This window comes from Telmatherina bonti (assembly GCF_933228915.1).
Source record: "Telmatherina bonti genome assembly, chromosome: 19".
In the NCBI taxonomy this organism is placed as follows: domain Eukaryota; kingdom Metazoa; phylum Chordata; class Actinopteri; order Atheriniformes; family Telmatherinidae; genus Telmatherina; species Telmatherina bonti.
Genome location: NC_136617.1, coordinates 21,274,722 through 21,291,792, shown reverse-complemented (window position 1 = coordinate 21,291,792; position 17,071 = coordinate 21,274,722). Strand labels below are relative to the sequence as shown.

The following is a 17,071-nucleotide window of genomic DNA, read 5'->3' as shown; positions in this document are numbered from 1 at the left end:
GTGGAAGTTGTAAACGCTTAACAGAACATGTGGTAACGACATGTCTGAAATTTGTAACAGGCATTACACGACACACTCGTGTAGCTGTGAGTGCATTTTAATTAGCAAGTTAGCTGAGAGCTGGCTAATATTAGCTCACAGAGAGTCTTCTGTATGTTTTGTCTCTCAACCGGGACATAAGCAGGACATAAGACATCAGTATTAAACAGTATGTATTCAAAATTTGTATAGTGAAAATGGAGCATGTTTACGAATTGCAGTTGCAAGCCTTACCATGGTATCAGTCTCCTATTATGTCAAGATAACATCTCTTCTTCCTCTCATTAAATACAATGTTATATCTTCAGGCCAAAGCAACAACTATAAAAGAAGCGCTGAGCAAATGGGTGAGTGGCAAGCAGACACAAGTAACAGAAAAACACATCTTACTGTGTAATATGTATTAGACTGTGTATATGTACAGGAGTTAATGAGAATTTGTAATGTAGATGAATGAACAAAGTGTGTGTGTGCAGGAAGAAAAGTCAGGGAGGAAAGCGAGTGAGGCTAGAGAGATCAAATTGTATGGTCAAATCCCTCCTATTGAAAAGATGGATGCATCCCTCACCACACTGACAAACTGCGTGTGAGTATAGGTTAACTTTCCCTAACAACTTATATATTGTTGTTGTTGTTTGTTCTATTTCCATTGAGTATATTTAGTATGTTTTGAGAGTCAAGGATACACTCTGTGCATGTAAATGCAGATATTTGTAAAAGTGTTGTTTTCTTTTTGGAGCAAAAAATAGTTGTTCTCATAGACATTGGTGAATCTAAAATAATGTGTTTCCATGACACTCTTTCAGAAACCAAACCCTGAGCACACATATAAATGGCTATATATTTATATCGGCCATGATCATTCACATGTTTTATGCTCATATTCTGATTTGCAATTATGTGCAAAAAAAAAAAAAATCCTATCCTTTTATTTTTGTTCCAATGGTGATCGGGGTCCAGGGGTCAGAGACATCCCAGCTTAATTTGAAAAAAAAAAAACACAAAAAAAACTGTATAGCTGCACAATAATAACACACACACCCAGGGTTTTTACTAGAGCAAGACTCAAACTCAGGATGACTGCACTCTCTGTACACCTGCTCTATTAGCAAAGCTCTTGGCATCCCTATTCATTTTAATCATGACCGAGTCTTTTAACTCTAAACCTTGTTTTTGGTCTATAAATCTATCAAATGGATTTAAAAGCTTTTGATTCTTGTTTTATTCTCAGAAATTCAAGGATGTTACTGCTCTGTCTTGTGTGAAGGTCCGAATAAAAAAATCACCCAGTGGCAGCCAGTGCTTTTCCTCACTACAGATAGAAATCAGTTAATCTTCAAATTAAAGGATATTCTCATCTCTCAATTACCTGACATGTTATTTGCTTCTACCCTCTTCAGAAAATTGTCTCTGTCATCAAACAGCATAGAGAAAATAAGCAATCTCAGTGGCCTCAGTGAGTATTGATAACAGCTGCTATTTGTGTAACATTGTTGTGGTTCACTTGCTTTACAGATGAAAATGTGTCCTTGTGTTTTAATTTCTTGTCCTTTCAGAGAACTTGCAGATATTGTCGTTAAGTAGAAATAATATAAAGTCATTTATTGGGCTGGTAAGTGTGATGTTTCATTAATTTTAACAACAGTAAAATGATTAGTTTATGGGCTGCACAGTGGCATGGTGGTTAGCACTGTGGCCTCACAGCAAGAAGGTCGCTGGTTCGATCCTGGGGCGAGGTTTGGATAGTGACCTTTCTGTGTGGAGTTTGCATGTTCTCCCCGTATATGCGTGGGTTCTCTCCGGGTTCTCTGACTTCCTCCCACAATCCAAAGACATGTATGTGAGGTTAATTGGTTGCTCTAAATTGCCCCTAAGAATGAGTGTGAGCATGAGTATGGTTGTTGTTTGTCTCTGTGTGGCCCTGCGATGGACTGGCGAGCTGGCGTGTACCCTGCCATTCGCCCAAAGACTGCTGGGATAGACTCCAGCTTCCCCGTGACCCTGAATTGGATTAAGTGGTTAGGAGAATGATTAGTTTATTCTTTTTTTGACAATCTTTCATTTTCAAATAGCTTTTTGGAGGGTAGTGCACATACTTAATCACCTCATTTCATTATGTTTACGCAAGCCTTTTTTGTTTTCAGGAGGCAGTGGGGGATACATTAGAGGAGTTGTGGATTTCTTATAATTTGATCGATAAAATGAAGGGAATCAACAGCATGAAGAACCTAAAAGTTCTCTACATGTCCAACAACCAGGTCAAAGATTGGGGTATGCAACACTCATAAACATAATCAGTTGATTAAAATTTGAATTTTCTTTTATATTTCCTAAAGTTCTTACTATGTTTTCAATTTTTTTTTTCACTTTTATGAGTTTATGATTTGTTGAAATTTCTCCACAGTCTAAACAGGGGCACTCACTGTGATGTTCAATGTCTTCTCTGTGCTTTGTAGCAGAGTTTGTGAAGCTCGCTGACCTTCCATGTCTTGCAGACCTGGTTTTTGTTGGAAATCCTCTGCAGGAAAAATATTCCGCTGAGGGAACCTGGATGGATGAAGCTTGCAAAAGATTGCCTAATTTAAAAAAACTAGATGGTGAGAATGTTTTAACTCAGCCATGTGTGTAAAAAAATCTTCAGAGTTGTAATTGAACAGTTTTTTTTCTCTTTTTTACTGAACTCTTCATTAAGCTCACCTTAACCAAGCAGTGGAAGCATGTTAATTTCTACAGACACATGAAACCTCTAAAGACTGAGATTTTACTGCGGTTGCCAACATTTGTGTCTTTTGATTTTAATTAACCTCATTTAATCAAGATGATTGTGCTTTTGTTATTAATGAAATGAAATGAAAAATACTTTATTTATCCCCAAACGGAAATTCAACAATCAGAGAGAAGATAAAAATAAAAATAACAATAAAAAAATAATAGAGAGAAGATAGGTTTTCTGTACCATTACATCCACATTTTAATTTTCACCCAGTTATTTGCACCCAACTGCAGGGTTGGACAAAAATAACATGTTGCATGAAACTGTTGAAAGTTGTTTTTCAGTTCAAATCCAGTCAAGCTTTGTTTCTAAAGTACTTTTTATAGAAAAAGTAGCACAAATAGTCACATAAAAACACACAACTATTTTAAATACACAGACCTAATCCTAATTGTTTTCTCTCTCTCTGTCTATGTCTTATGCACTCATACCCACCATACATAAACACTCACACTTCACACCCCACACTCTTCCAGCTGTGTCTTTTTAACTGAATAATGGAAATAAACACGTGGCTTGATACTGCTGTTGACGTTCAAAAAGCAAAATGACTTAAAAGAAAATAAGCTTTAAAGTTGTCAGTGACAACTTTAGTGGAACATTATGAAGCTGTTTCTTTCAGATGTGGTGTAACTGGAGATTTCTGTTTTACTTTTAGGAACCCCAGTCATCAAACAGGAAATGGACGAGGGAGACGGAAGGAGCTGATAAAAAAGGTTGTCCAGTAGGTTCTGCCAACCTATCAAGACCTATCAAACTTAAGACTCTTCTTTTTTTTAAAGTTCTGCATGATTTATGATGGTTCTTACATTTAATATGTGAAGATCTAGAACAAGGCAGATTTTAAGTAAGTCACTAAGTATAAAATAACCAAAAACAACCAGAAGGGCCTGTGAGATTTTGGCCAAAATCTAGTTTTGATGTCTTGTACGTGTTACCACATGGTTACCCTGTTTTCTGATGTTGTTTACATTTATACAAAACTTTTTGGTTTTTGGGTTATTTTTTCAGGTCAAATTGTGAAGGAAACGGACATCTGCTAACTGTCCTTCATCTTACATGACCTTCTGGGTTCTTTGACCAAAAACTGAAGCACAGTGTAGCACGCAGACAAAAGCAGGGACCTTTTTGCAGATTAAATTTTGATTAATTACTAGCTCCAATCTGCTTGATCTCGTAATCTTTAAAAAAAAACAAAACAAAGGTATCTCAGCATTCCTTACAGTGTGCTCTGTCCACCGTGTCAGCATGGAGGGAACAAAAATTCTATATTTGATTACAATAACAGAAATTTACCCATGTTTAGGGGATTGTGGTCTCATTTAGATTACAGGAGACTATAAAGCACATTACACTTTAAGGTATGGTGAACCTTAGACTAACATCTACTATTCAAGCACATTTTTGTGACTAGTTGGCTTTGAACAATCAAATAGTTAAATCTGAAGCTTTGGAAGTGTAGTCCTGAATACTCATAGGTGTTGTCACAGTGGCTACAGCGATCATTTACACAGTAAATAATCTATACACAATACAGTCATTAAATGAAATGTTAGAAATTTAGCATTACTTTTTCTTGCTATGATTCTTATATGACACAAACTGACAGGAATGTGCTGAAATAGCAGTACTTCAGCAAATGATGGAAAAGAGAAGGATGTGGATGCAACCATATCAGCAATTTTTCTTTTTGGGCCGTCTCTGTTCATAAAACCTTTGGTTGAACTGGAGCCGACATAACTTAAAATAAGCAGCTCTTATACACTGTGATCTTTCAGTCTGTATAATACTTTAATTTTTGCAACACAAGGGGGAGAAAAGGCCTGCCTTCCTACAATCCTGACTGTTACAATTTGGTGCTGTTGTAGCCATGATCGTTTTTAAATTCATGTAGCATCTTTGTCATTTTCTACTGGTGTCTGAATAAACTGATCTTTTAAATTATTTTAGTTTGTACATACAATTGTTGGATGTGTTCGATTTTCAATGAGTTTCATATTTTAAATAAATTGCACTTATTTGTCAGTTTGCCTTTGTGTCCTGTACAACTTTGGTAATATGCAATATATATATATATATATAAATCTGAACAGCTGAGTCCAATAAAGGGGCGCGGGGAGTTGGAGCCTATCCCAGGAATGCTTCGGAAACAAGCTGGCTTGGTTTACTGACTATTATTATCACCATCACTATTGGCAAAAGGACAATTGGAGAATATTTTACGTAAACATTGACTCACCCTAACAATACATCCTGAGGAAAATTCAATGATATGGAATACCCACCACTGTTTTTTTTTTTGTATTTTAGTTTTGTTTTTTTTTGTTTTTTTACACTATTTAACATTTTCTGGTCATTTAATCTTAAAGTTGAATATCCCTAGCATTTTGTGAGCAGTGTATGCTATGACCATACATTTGCAAGTAGCCATGTACAATCAGGTGCAGCCAGATACTGAGGGTAAAGAGGTTTTGCCACAATCCACTACAGCTGATTTCTAAAGAAAGCTGAAGAAACACAGATAAAACTTGTGAGATGGCTCAACACAAGTTTTTCCTCATCAAAATGTTTTTGTGATTAAAGCCACACAGTGGAGGATCATCTTGTAGAATGGCTTTTCGCTTTTATAATGGTTAATAATAATAATAATAATTATTATTATTATTATTACTATTTACTTTTTCTTTTAGAAGGTCACTTTAGTTTTATTTTTTAACTAATCCGTGTCCCTGCTTGGCCTGTCCTTCAAAAAACTTATAGATCCAGCTCTTACACCCAGCTGTGTCAATAAAATATGGGTGCCCGAGTCCAGTCCTCTATATTTTCTATCCTGCAACTAGATGCGTCCTTTCTCCGAATCAAATGGCTGAATTCCCTCATCCACGTGTCGTCCAGCTCTGCAGAGGCTTGGTAACGAGATGTTCATTTAAGTCAGGTGTGCTGGATAAAAGTTGCATCTAAAAGTTGCAGGATTATAGATGTCTCGGACCGAACTTGGGCACCTCTGCAAAACCGAAAGGACTTATGCACAAATAATTCCACAAATACACATTACGCACGTTCTCTGTTTTTCATTAAATTAAAAAAAATTATGCACTGCTTAAAAATCTTGTGTCTAAGAGCAATTCATTTCTGCTTTTCGTTGTAGAAGGACATCTGATGTGATTCGTGTTTTAATTAACTCAGTATTGTTTGTGGACTTTGTTGCGACAAAAGTCTTGGTCCCATCCCAGCAGAGGGAGGCGGAGTCCAGACAGCAGCAGCAGATATAACCCCACCATGAAAAGTCACACCCTCAGAACCGGGTCGAGGTTACAACCAGAGGAGACATGGTTTCTTGAGATAAATAAACCTTCTGTTGATTTCCAAGAAAAGTTGTGCAGTTTTCCACCATGGAGTGCGTACTCTGCTGTCAGGTGAGTAATTAATTTAATGATTAGGCATGAATGATTAGAGGCTGCAGCTAAATGACGTGACACAGTACAGAAGCTGCCCAAGTGGCTTTGCAACCCTTTTCCTGCGCCTGGAAAAAGGCTGGGACTTTTTTGCGTGTTATTTAGTCAGACACGTGGGTACAAACGAGGCTGAAGTTAGCTTCCGATTCGTAATATGTGTAAAGGGCAATTCCACTGAATTTTTCGGAAACAATACCACATTAGACCAGGTCCTGACAAAAAACTATAACACTTAGACTCTTCAAACCTGGGCTAAAATATTCCACATATTATGCAGATTCAATAAAACATAGTGTCTGATTTGCAAAACCTTTATTCTATTTGTGAAAATGCAAATAAGGCTCATTTCGTGACATTTTTGGCATGTGGACCACATTAGACCAGGTCCTGACAAAAAACTACAACACTTAGACTCTTCAAACCTGGGCTAAAATATTCTAAATAATATGCAGATTCAATAAAACATAGTGTCTGATTTGTGAAACCTTTTATTCTATTTGTGAAAATGCAAATAATGCTCATTTTATGTCATTTTTTGGCATCTGGATCACATTAGACCAGGTTCTGACAAAAAACTACAACACTTACATTCTTTAAATCTGGACTGGAATATTCTAAATAATATGCAGATTTATTAAGACATAGTTTCTGATTTGTGAAACATTTCTTTTTTCATTCATTTTGGGACAAGTGAAATTATGGAATTTTTTTATATTGTACAAACTTTAACCCATTTGATATTTTGTTTTGCAGATTATCTTCTTGTATCCAATTACAGTTTTGTAATACAAGACAACATCATTTAGAATATTCCAGTCCAGGTTTGAAGAGTCTAAGTGTTGTAGTTTTTTGTCAGGACCTGGTCTAATGTGGTGTTGTTTCCGAAAAATTCAGTGGAATTGCCCTTTACACATATTGCGAATCGGAAGCTACGAATCGGAAGCTAACTTCAGTCTGGTTGGGTACAAAGTGAAAGTTGGAACAAATAAAAACATAAAAGCCTGAAAAACTGAGCAGTCTTTAGTGTTAAATGGAGAAGTGAGGCTCACGCTGGATCATTGAGTTTTTTGTGATTGCTGCATGGAGAAAAGTAAAGTGAAAGTCTTCCAGTCACAAGGACAAATCCTCACGAGAGGAAAACTGAAACCAAGAGTCGACAGGGTATTATACAAAGCTGTAGATGGATCAGGGGCGCCGCCAGGAATTTTGGACCCTATGAAAGTCAATATCAGAGACCTCACCACGGATTTGCTCATTTTTAAACTTTTTTTTGTTGTTGTTGCTACAACTGCTTTAAGCAGATAAAATAATTGCTTTTCACGGGAATGATAAAGATCTGTGACTGTATTTAATGGATGTAATTAAATCACAGTGTACGTGTTTAACTAGGCTATTTGAATATTGATGGTCAACTTAATACAGTTGGCTGTAAGATACTCAGTGTTTCCAGTCAACCATCCTACATCCAGTAAAAACCAGTACAGCCTGTTGTTTATTTCATACAGATTAAGTAATAAAATATGTTTCACAGTTTCTTTAAAAATGTGTTTCATTTTATAAATGATTTTCAATGATAAAAAAAAAAACAAACAAACAAAAAAACAACTTCTCAGACATCTGTAATGATGCCAACTGGCCTGAACACAATGCTCACCTTCTTTTCTGGGACAGGGAGGAGACACTGGGATAGGAAGGGAATATTATTCATCAGTGTATTAATTTATAATTAGTTAATATTAAGATAAATATATATTGCTAAATATTAACTACCACTGAATACATATTGGTTAACTCTGAGGTTTGTGGCATTTTCCTCTCGCCTGGTCTGGTCGTGTCTGAATGTTTGTGAATTCTCTGACCTGTGAACTTTCTGACTGAAGCTCGGCCAATAAATTAGGTACAGACACATGATGGGCTTATTACAGAAACTGGAAACTCCGGGTTTTGTTATTTTAAATAAAAAAATAAATTACGAAAATGCAACACTCTTAAATCCATCTTTCCTGTCAAAACACGTCACTGCACACACTGAATATGCATGTGAAGGCTGATTTTATTTGGCCTGAAATGTGCTAGAGAACAGACTGAATTATTATGGCAACAACAAATAATAAATAAATAATAACTGTCCATGTTATTTAAAGGTGCATTCACATCAGGATAGTCCGCTAGACTCGGCTCAGTTGTAGGGGGGTGTACCTGATTCAGACCGAGATCGCGTTTACGCTGCAATTTGGTCAAACTAACCTAACCTTTACAATATATCCCCACTCCCACTAAAGGTGGTGCTGCACTTGTATTTAGCAAAAGAGACAAAACTGCATGCAGAAGAAAAACTTGCACATAAAACATGGAGTACAAAACTATTGATGCGGTTCTGTTTTGTTTTTTTCTCATTTTGTCTTATGCAAGTATACTGCAGAAATACACAGTGACAATGACTGTAATACGAACAAGAGACTAGGCAGAGGACCCTATGCTCTAAACGCGATTGCTATGTAGGCTATTTACCCACCATGCTACTTCAAATGCAGGACATAAGTTTTCTTTTCTTTTCTTTTTTTTTTTTTTTTTTTTTTTTTTTTGGTAGTCGGCTTCCTGTATTTGGTCCGCTTGAAACGCGCCGAGACCTGCGTTTGGTTTGTAGGGGGAACGAGTCCGCTTCTTTGGTTCAAATCAGAATTCATTTGGTGCATTTACACCTCCCTAAACGAAGCAGACTTTCTGCTAATGTGACTGTGCCCTAAAGAAGACTACTAAACAAGGAGGACCCCTGTGCTGCGGATCATTTATTTATTTAGTCATTAAAATGAAATAGGAAATTTTGATAGGTTGTTTGCAAGAAAAATAATCTAGACATTTACTACTTTGCTTTAAAAAAAGAGGAAAAAAAACTTACCATAATTATGCATATAAACCAAATAAAAACTACAAATCTGTAAAGATTGTCCCCTGAAAGATTGACAGCTGGAAATGAGAAAAGACACTTGGTTGGGCTGGCGCAGTTTGCACCAGTAAGAGCATTTGTGCATGTCCTGGACAAAGGTTTAATTGCAATAAAACTTGTGACTGTCCTACTTTGAGGAACCCCCTGAGGCCAGTTTTGGAAATCTCCTCCAACAAAATGTTGTCCCCCTTATCAGTTCATCATCTACACTGCAGTCCATATCATCATCAGATCTTTCAGAAAATCTGGAAAAGTCTCTGCACAATGCTGAAAACCAAAACCAAATGCTTGTGACCTTTGATCCCTCAGGTGTAAAAACCAACCAATGGTGTGTGAAGGATATTACCAGGTGGTTGCAGGAACACCTTAGGAAGCCATTGTCACTTAATGCACTTCATCACTACATCTACCAGTGCAATTAAAAACTACCATGTAAAGAAAAGTTATATATTACGAATAATCACAAACACAGAGCTCATCTGCAATAGACTGATGCAAAGTGAAAAAGTGTGCTGCGATCTGAAATGTCCACATTTCAAATTATATGTGGAAATCCTGCATGACGTGTAGTCTGGGCCAAATAGGAAAAGGATTAACGGAATTGTCATTAGTGTATAATTCAAAATCCAGCATCTGTGATGGTGAGAGGTGTGTTTAGTGTCCATGGCAGTGGATAAATATTGACAGTGGTGCAGCTGCACAGGGGCCAAGATGTCATTTTGGGCCTTTGTCATTCCATTTAGGGAAAATAAAAATTACACTCCATCGCCCAGACTCTCAGGATATCTTGTGTTTGAATCTCAAAACACAAAAAATCAGAAAACAAACAAATCTGGCATTGTCTAATGTGTTTCAGTAGACACCCATGAAGAGAACGTCAGTGTATAGAGATGGCTGTATGCACTCTGATTGGCTAATCACGTAAGAGGGGGGCCTGAGTCAAAGGCCAGTTGCCACAGCCCCCTGTTTTTGTGAATGAAAGAGCTTGTGTCAGGTCGGAAAGGTAACTCTGAGTGGCAGGTGTGGGAGGAGGAAAACAAAAAAGAGCATTCCTAAAAAGTGGTCGATGACATTAAATGCCCTATGGAGATTTTCTTAGTGGTACACTTTGTCTCATCTCATCTTCAGCCGCTTATCTGGGGTCGGGTTGCAGGGCTGCAGCCTAAGCAGGGAAGCCCAGACTTCTCTCTCCCCAGCCACATTTGCCAACTCTGCGGGGGGGATCCCGAAGTGTTCCCAGGCCAGCCGAGAGATATTATCCCTCCAGTGTGTCCTGGGTCTTCCCTGGGGTCTCCTCCCAGAGGGACGTGCCTAGAACACCTCACCAGGGAGGCGTCCAGGAGGCATCCTGACCAGATGTCCGAGCCACCTCAGCTGGTTCCTCTCGATGCGGAGGAGCAGCGGCTCTACTCTGAGCCTTGATGACCGAGCTCCTCACCCTATCTCTAAGGGTGAGCCCGGCCACCCTGCAGAGGAAACTCATTTCAGCCGCCTGGATACGAGATCTCTTTTGGTCACGACCCACAGCTCATGACCATAGGTGAGGGTAGGAATGTAGATCGACTGGTAAATTGAGAGCTTCGCCTTCTGGCTCAGCTCCTTCTTCACCATGACAGACCAGCACAGAGTCGCAGAATACTGCAGATGCCGCACCGATCCATCTGTTGATCTCGTGCTCCATCCTTCCCTCACTCGTGAACAAGACCCCGAGATAAATAAACTCCTCCACTTGGGGCAGGACCTCACTCCTGACCCGGAGAGGCAATCCACCCTATTCTGGCTGGGGACCATGGTCTCAGATTTGGAGGTGCTGATTCTCATCCCTGTCGCTTCACACTCGGTCGCGAATCGCTCAAGTGAGAGCTGGGGATCAGAGCCAGATGAAGCCAACAGGACCACATCATCTGCAAAAAGCAGGAAACAAATCCTGAGGCCACCAAGCCGATCCCCTCAACACCTCGGCTGCGCCTAGAAATTCTGTCCATATAAGTTATGAACAGAATCGGTGATAAAGGGCAGCCTTGGCAGAGTCTAACCCTCACCGGAAACGAATTAGACTTACTACCGGCAATGCGGACCAAGCTCTGACACCTGTCGTACAGGGAGCGGACAGCTCACACAAGGGGGTCCGGTACCCCATACTCCCGGAGTACCCCCCACAGCAGCCCCCGGGGGACACGGTCGAACGCCTTCTCCAGGTCCACAAAGCACATGTAGACTGGTTGGGCAAACTCCCATACCCCCTCCAGGACCCCAAAGAGGGTATAGAGCTGGTCCACTGTTCCGCGACCAGGACAAAAACCACACTGCTCCTTCTCAATCTAGATTCGACTATCCGGCGGACCCTCCTCTCCAGGACCCCTGAATAGACCTTACTAGGGAGGCTGAGGAGTATGATTCCCCTGTAATTGTAGCACACCCTCCGGACCACCACCCCAGTCTGCCAATCCAGCGGCACTGTCCCCGATGTCCACGCGATGCTGCAGAGGCGTATCAGCCAGAGCAGCCCTACAGCATCCAGAGCCTTAAGGAACTCTGGACAGATCTCATCCAACCCCGGGACCTTGCCGCCAAGGAGCTTTTTGACCACCTCAGTGACTTCAGCCCCAGAGATAGGAGAGTCCACCCCTGAGTCTCTCAGCTCTGCTTCCTCATCGGAAGACATGTTGGTAGGATTGAGGAGGTCTTCGAAGTATTCCTTCCACTGACCCACAACGTCCCGAGTTGAGGTCAGCAGCTCCCCATCTCTACTGTATACAGTGTTGATGGAGCACTGCTTCCCCCTCCTGAGCCACCGGATAGTGGACCAGAATCGCCTCGAAGCCATCCGGAAGTCTTTCTCCATGGCCTCGCCGAACTCCTTCCATGCCCAAGTTTTTGCCTTGGCGACAGCCGAAGCCACATGCCGCTTAGCCTGTTGGTACCCATCAGCTGCCTCCAGAGTCCCACAGGCCAAGAAGGCCTGATAGGACTCCCTTCTTCAGCTTATCGGCATCCCTCACTGCTAGTATCCACCAACAAGTCCTGGGATTACCACCACGACAGGCACCAACGACCTTACAACCACAGCTCCGACTGACCGCCTCAGCAATAGAGGCACGGAACACAGCCCATTTGGACTCAATGTCCCGTTCAAGTTGAAGCTTTCTCTGACAGGGGACTCAGCCAGACGTTCCCAGCAGACCCTCACAACACGTTTGGGCCTGCCAGATCTGACTGGCTTCCTCCCCCACCATCTGAGCCAACTCACCACGAGGTGGTGATCAGTGGACAGCTCCGCCCCCCTCTTCAGCTGTCCAAGGCATGTGGCCGCAGGTCCGACGATACAACTACAAAATCGATCATCGACCTGCGGCCCAGGGAATCCTGATGCCAGGTGTACATATGGACACTCTTAAGTTGGAACATGGTGTTCGTTATGGACAATCCATGACGAGCACAGAAGTCCAATAACAAAGCACCATTTGGGTTCAGAGGGGGGGACCATGCCTCCCAATTACTCCTCTCTAGGTCTCACTGTCATTGCCCCCGTGAGCATTGAAGTCCCCCAGCAGAACAATGGCGTCCCCAGAAGGAGCACCCTCCAGTACTCCCTCCAAGGACTCCAGAAAGGGTGGGTACTCTGAACTGCTGTTCTGTGCATAAGCACAGACAACAGTCATAACCCATCCCCCCACCCGAAGGCGGCGGGAAACTACCCTTTCATCCACTGGGGTAAACCCCAACGTGCAGGCACCAAGCTGAGGGCTGATGAGAATGCCCAAACCTGCTCGGTGCTTCTCACCATGAGCAACACCAGAGTGGAAGAAAGTCCAGGTGAGTCCAACTATATCTAGTCGGAACCACTCAACCTCGCGCACAAGCTCAGGCTCCTTCCCCACCAGAGAGGTGACATTCCACGTCCCTCGAGCCAGCTTCTGCAGCTGGGGATCGGACCACCAGGGTCCCCGCCCCTTGCTGCCACCCAGCTCACACTGCACCCGACCCCTACGGCTCCCCCCGCAGATGGTGAGCGTGCGGTAGCTGGGGACCATGTAACCCTTTCAGGCTGAGCCCGACCGGGCCCCATGGACAAAGGCCCAGCCACCAGACGCTCGCTCTCGTACCCCACCCCCAGGCCTGGCTCCAGAGGGGGTCCTGGTAACCCACGTCCGGGCAAGGGAACATTTCTGCCCAGGTTTGTGTTCATCGTAGGAGTCGATGAGCCGTGCTTGGTCTGGTCCCTCCCCTAGACACCTGTTTGTCATGGGTGACCCTACCAGGGGCCTAAAGCCCCCGACAACATAGCTGCTAGGATCTTCGGGACACACAAACCCCTCCACCACGATAAGGTGACTGCTCAGGGAGGGGGGTACACTTTGTATTGACAGCTGTTTTGGTCAAATCTCATAACTTACCTGAATTGTGAGCTTGGACTCGGTATGTCCTGATTCAATTAACAGCCTGAACTGATTTGATTTCTTTTTTTTAATTAAATGTATCGATTTATTTAGATCTCAATGTGAAACCAGTTTTAATTGACTATAGTAAAAGAAAAAATTCAGTGATAACTAATTGATTAAAAAAAGAAAAAAACTGTTAAGCCCTGTTAAGGTGACCATTAAAATCAGATATTTGGGAGTAATAATTGTAATACTCTGATAAGATGCCCTTCTGAAATACCTTCACAAAAAACAAAACACTCAGGAAGTGTGTGTGGCAGGTGTGGATACAGACAGCAGCTATGACATCAGACTGTTTAGTTTTTTAATCAAAGGTCAAAGCAGAAACATGTTCATGAGGATATGAGGCCTTATATTACTTTTGTTGTGATAGGTCAGAAAGCCCCTATTGGATTTATTTCAGAATAATTTTGTTCATGGTGACATCACTTCCTACTGTTCAACATAGCCAAGCCCACGTTCTTAGCATTGGCTGCTAATATAAGAGTAATGAGCTGCTCAATAGTTTTGTTTAATGTAACGCTAAATAATAAATTAGCATTGTCTTGGCGAGAGAAGCTTATTTTTGGACAGAAGCAACACTGTTAGCCATTATTCTATTCTGTATTGGCTTCTCCCTTGAAGCCTATTGCTAGTGAGTTTATCCCTTGTGTGCATGCGCAGCATTGAAAACTTTGGTTCACAGCCACCTACTGTGTGAGCCCGACCTTGATCTCGAGTGTAAATTGGACTGAGGCCAGATAACCAGCTCACATTTTTCTTAAGTATGTGTTGAACCATCACTAGACCCTGAAGACCCATTCATCTATTTTATTTAATGCTTAGTCCATTTCAGGGTTTCAGGAAGCTGGGTAAGAGGCAGGGTACACCCTGGACACCCTGGACATTTTTGATTCACATCAAAAATAATGTCCAGGGGTCTCCGCTAGTGCTGCTAGACCGGTTATATTCTCAACCCCGACCTTCATGGGAAATGCAGGACTGGTTAGTGCTCAGCATAACAGGCGGGTACTGACCCTCCCATGCCACATGCCACCTGGCTTTTTTTCCATCTTTGCGATGGACTTCTTTACAGCAGCAACCGAGGATGTCTTTTCTGTTGAAGAATGTGGATTGGACACACTGCTTGACCTTTTGACAGTGGGTGGGAGTTGGATGACTCCTCCTCTCCCCATGACCCATATGGCTCCAGCTCCAGTTGGCCTGTCTACACTACTTAGATAAACATTTGTGGTTATTGCAACACTTTTAGCAACAGGGCTGCACGATTATGACCAAAATTAATAATCGCAATTACTTTGATCAATATTGTAATTATGATTAATCACGATCATTCATTATGTCTGGAAAAACATGTATTTTTATTGCAACACAACAACCTACCTGGCAACTCTCTATCTTTGTATGTCTGTATAGCGTTCCCTCTCTATTTCCTCCACATTTTTCATACAGTGCAGGCAACTTCCCTTTGGAAAAAATAATTACTCAAAGGGATCTCATATTTCTTATCCAGTGTTTTGATGCAACAGTATTTTCCATTCTCTACATGACTTGCTCTCATCAGTGTAAAGTTTGTTACATCCTCCATGAGAGGCTTCGTCTGAAGCTGGGAGGGACCAATGCGGGTGGTGATGTATGCTTTTTGTGTGATGAAGCTGGTAATGTCATATTTAACAACAACTTTGTCTGCGGCAGGGTTCGTTTATTTTAATGCCACATGTAAAAATGTTCCTATTTTATACCGCCTCTATCAGCTGTTTTAATCAAAACAATCCGTTTTATCTGCAACGGAAAAAACACGGAAGCTGCAACTTACTGCTTCATGCTTTTCCGTATTAACCACGCCCACCTCAGATGTTCGACCAATCCAACGATACTTAACTGGCTGCTGGTAAAAGGTGTGCGCGCTTGGTATTTAGGCAGCTTAATGAAGCCTTAACCACGCCTTTGCCCCTTGGTGGTCGATCAGGCTTTTTTAATAGTTGCCACGGGAAAAATCGTGATCACAATCAATATCTGATTAAATGTGCGGCCCTACTTAGCAAACATGCAAGCAGTTCCAATAATACCACAATTTTGATTTGCTGCTTGTAACCTTTTCATGCTTGCACATCTATTTGTTTCAATAGTCTTGCATAACTGTGGGTAACTGTGCTTCTTTCACCTGGAAACAGTTGGCTATGTTGTTCTTATGCTCGTCTTTTGAGGTTGATATCAGGATGCACGCATGACTGGTACACAAATCGGCCTGGTTTTAGTTGCTTGGGCTGCATGCAGTTCTTTTAACTGCTGGCTGCTTGCATTTGCTTAAGTGATGCCATTGCAATGAACTAACTATGGAAAATATACGTTTGCTTACTCTTCAGTGATGTTTTGTTTATGTAAATCTGATAGGGAATGTCATGTGTAGAACTAACACAAGATAGGGATATTATATTTGAAAATCAAATGTGTAAGAGACCTTATATGTCTTCAACACAGGTAACTTGTTCTCAAATTTCAGCTCTTTTTATATGCTATGCAAAACTGTTAAAAACAGTTTCCATTACATGTGATAGCAGATCCCTGCTGAAGAATTCACCAAGTAAACGATTTACATAAGCTGCATATCTCTTGGCCACAAAATTGAAGCTACTTGCCTGATAATGTTGACCACACTCATGCCACCAGAACTGAACTGAATCATTTGAGGGCAAACATGAAATTCTTTTGAACATGTGGCTTGCTTAAGAGGGCATTCACACCAGGATAGTCCAAGTGACTTTGTATGATTTGGCTGAGATTTCAGATAAATTTCACTCTTTCCTTTGGTTTGGCATGTGTTCAAACTTCACTTTACTCAAGCAAACCAAACCCCTTGACCAAAGTTACATACTTAAAACAAATGCTTGCTGTGGGGTGATGCTCGAACAAAAAGTTCCCAGGTTATGTTTTTTATGTTGAACTAGTTCTGTTGAACTCTTTACACCTATTTATGTTTTAAAGTAAGGTTTTGAACTATTCACTACATTGTAACAAAAAGGCAGCCTATTTCTTACTCACACTGGTAGTCAGTGTCCACCATCACTGAGCAGCAGCACTAACCAGTGACCTGTTTGGGTATGGGCAGTGTTGTTATTGAGAAACCATGTTGCATTCAAAGCCACTGAAATACCATATTCCACAACCAAAATAATGGATTGCCTGGATACAACCAGATTTGAGTCAGCCCAAAGTTACCTTGACATAATGCCAGAATTAGTGGTTTCTAAGCTGAACACAAGGTGGGTGTTATTTTCCTCAGCAGTTGGTGATTAACATTTTGGATTCGATTGTTGTGTATCTGACTGGAAAGATGACCACAATGTTCGGGTATCCAACTGTTAATGAATGTGGTGTTCATTTTGTTGATTTGAGTCATGTCTGAGTATAAAGG

The 17,071-nt window shown here is 41.2% G+C and overlaps 1 protein-coding gene across 1 annotated transcript; it reads left to right on the top strand.

Annotated features, from left to right (window-relative positions):
* Positions 1-332: 332 nt before the first annotated feature.
* Positions 333-3,520, top strand: dnal1 (dynein, axonemal, light chain 1; the record flags this gene model as incomplete). Its single annotated transcript, XM_079258733.1, has 7 exons — positions 333-386; positions 516-625; positions 1,440-1,495; positions 1,596-1,651; positions 2,184-2,310; positions 2,496-2,636; positions 3,471-3,520. The coding sequence occupies 7 exons, from the start codon at positions 333-335 to the stop codon at positions 3,518-3,520; spliced, it is 594 nt and encodes a 197-aa protein (XP_079114859.1).
* Between the last annotated feature and the right edge of the window lie 13,551 nt (positions 3,521-17,071).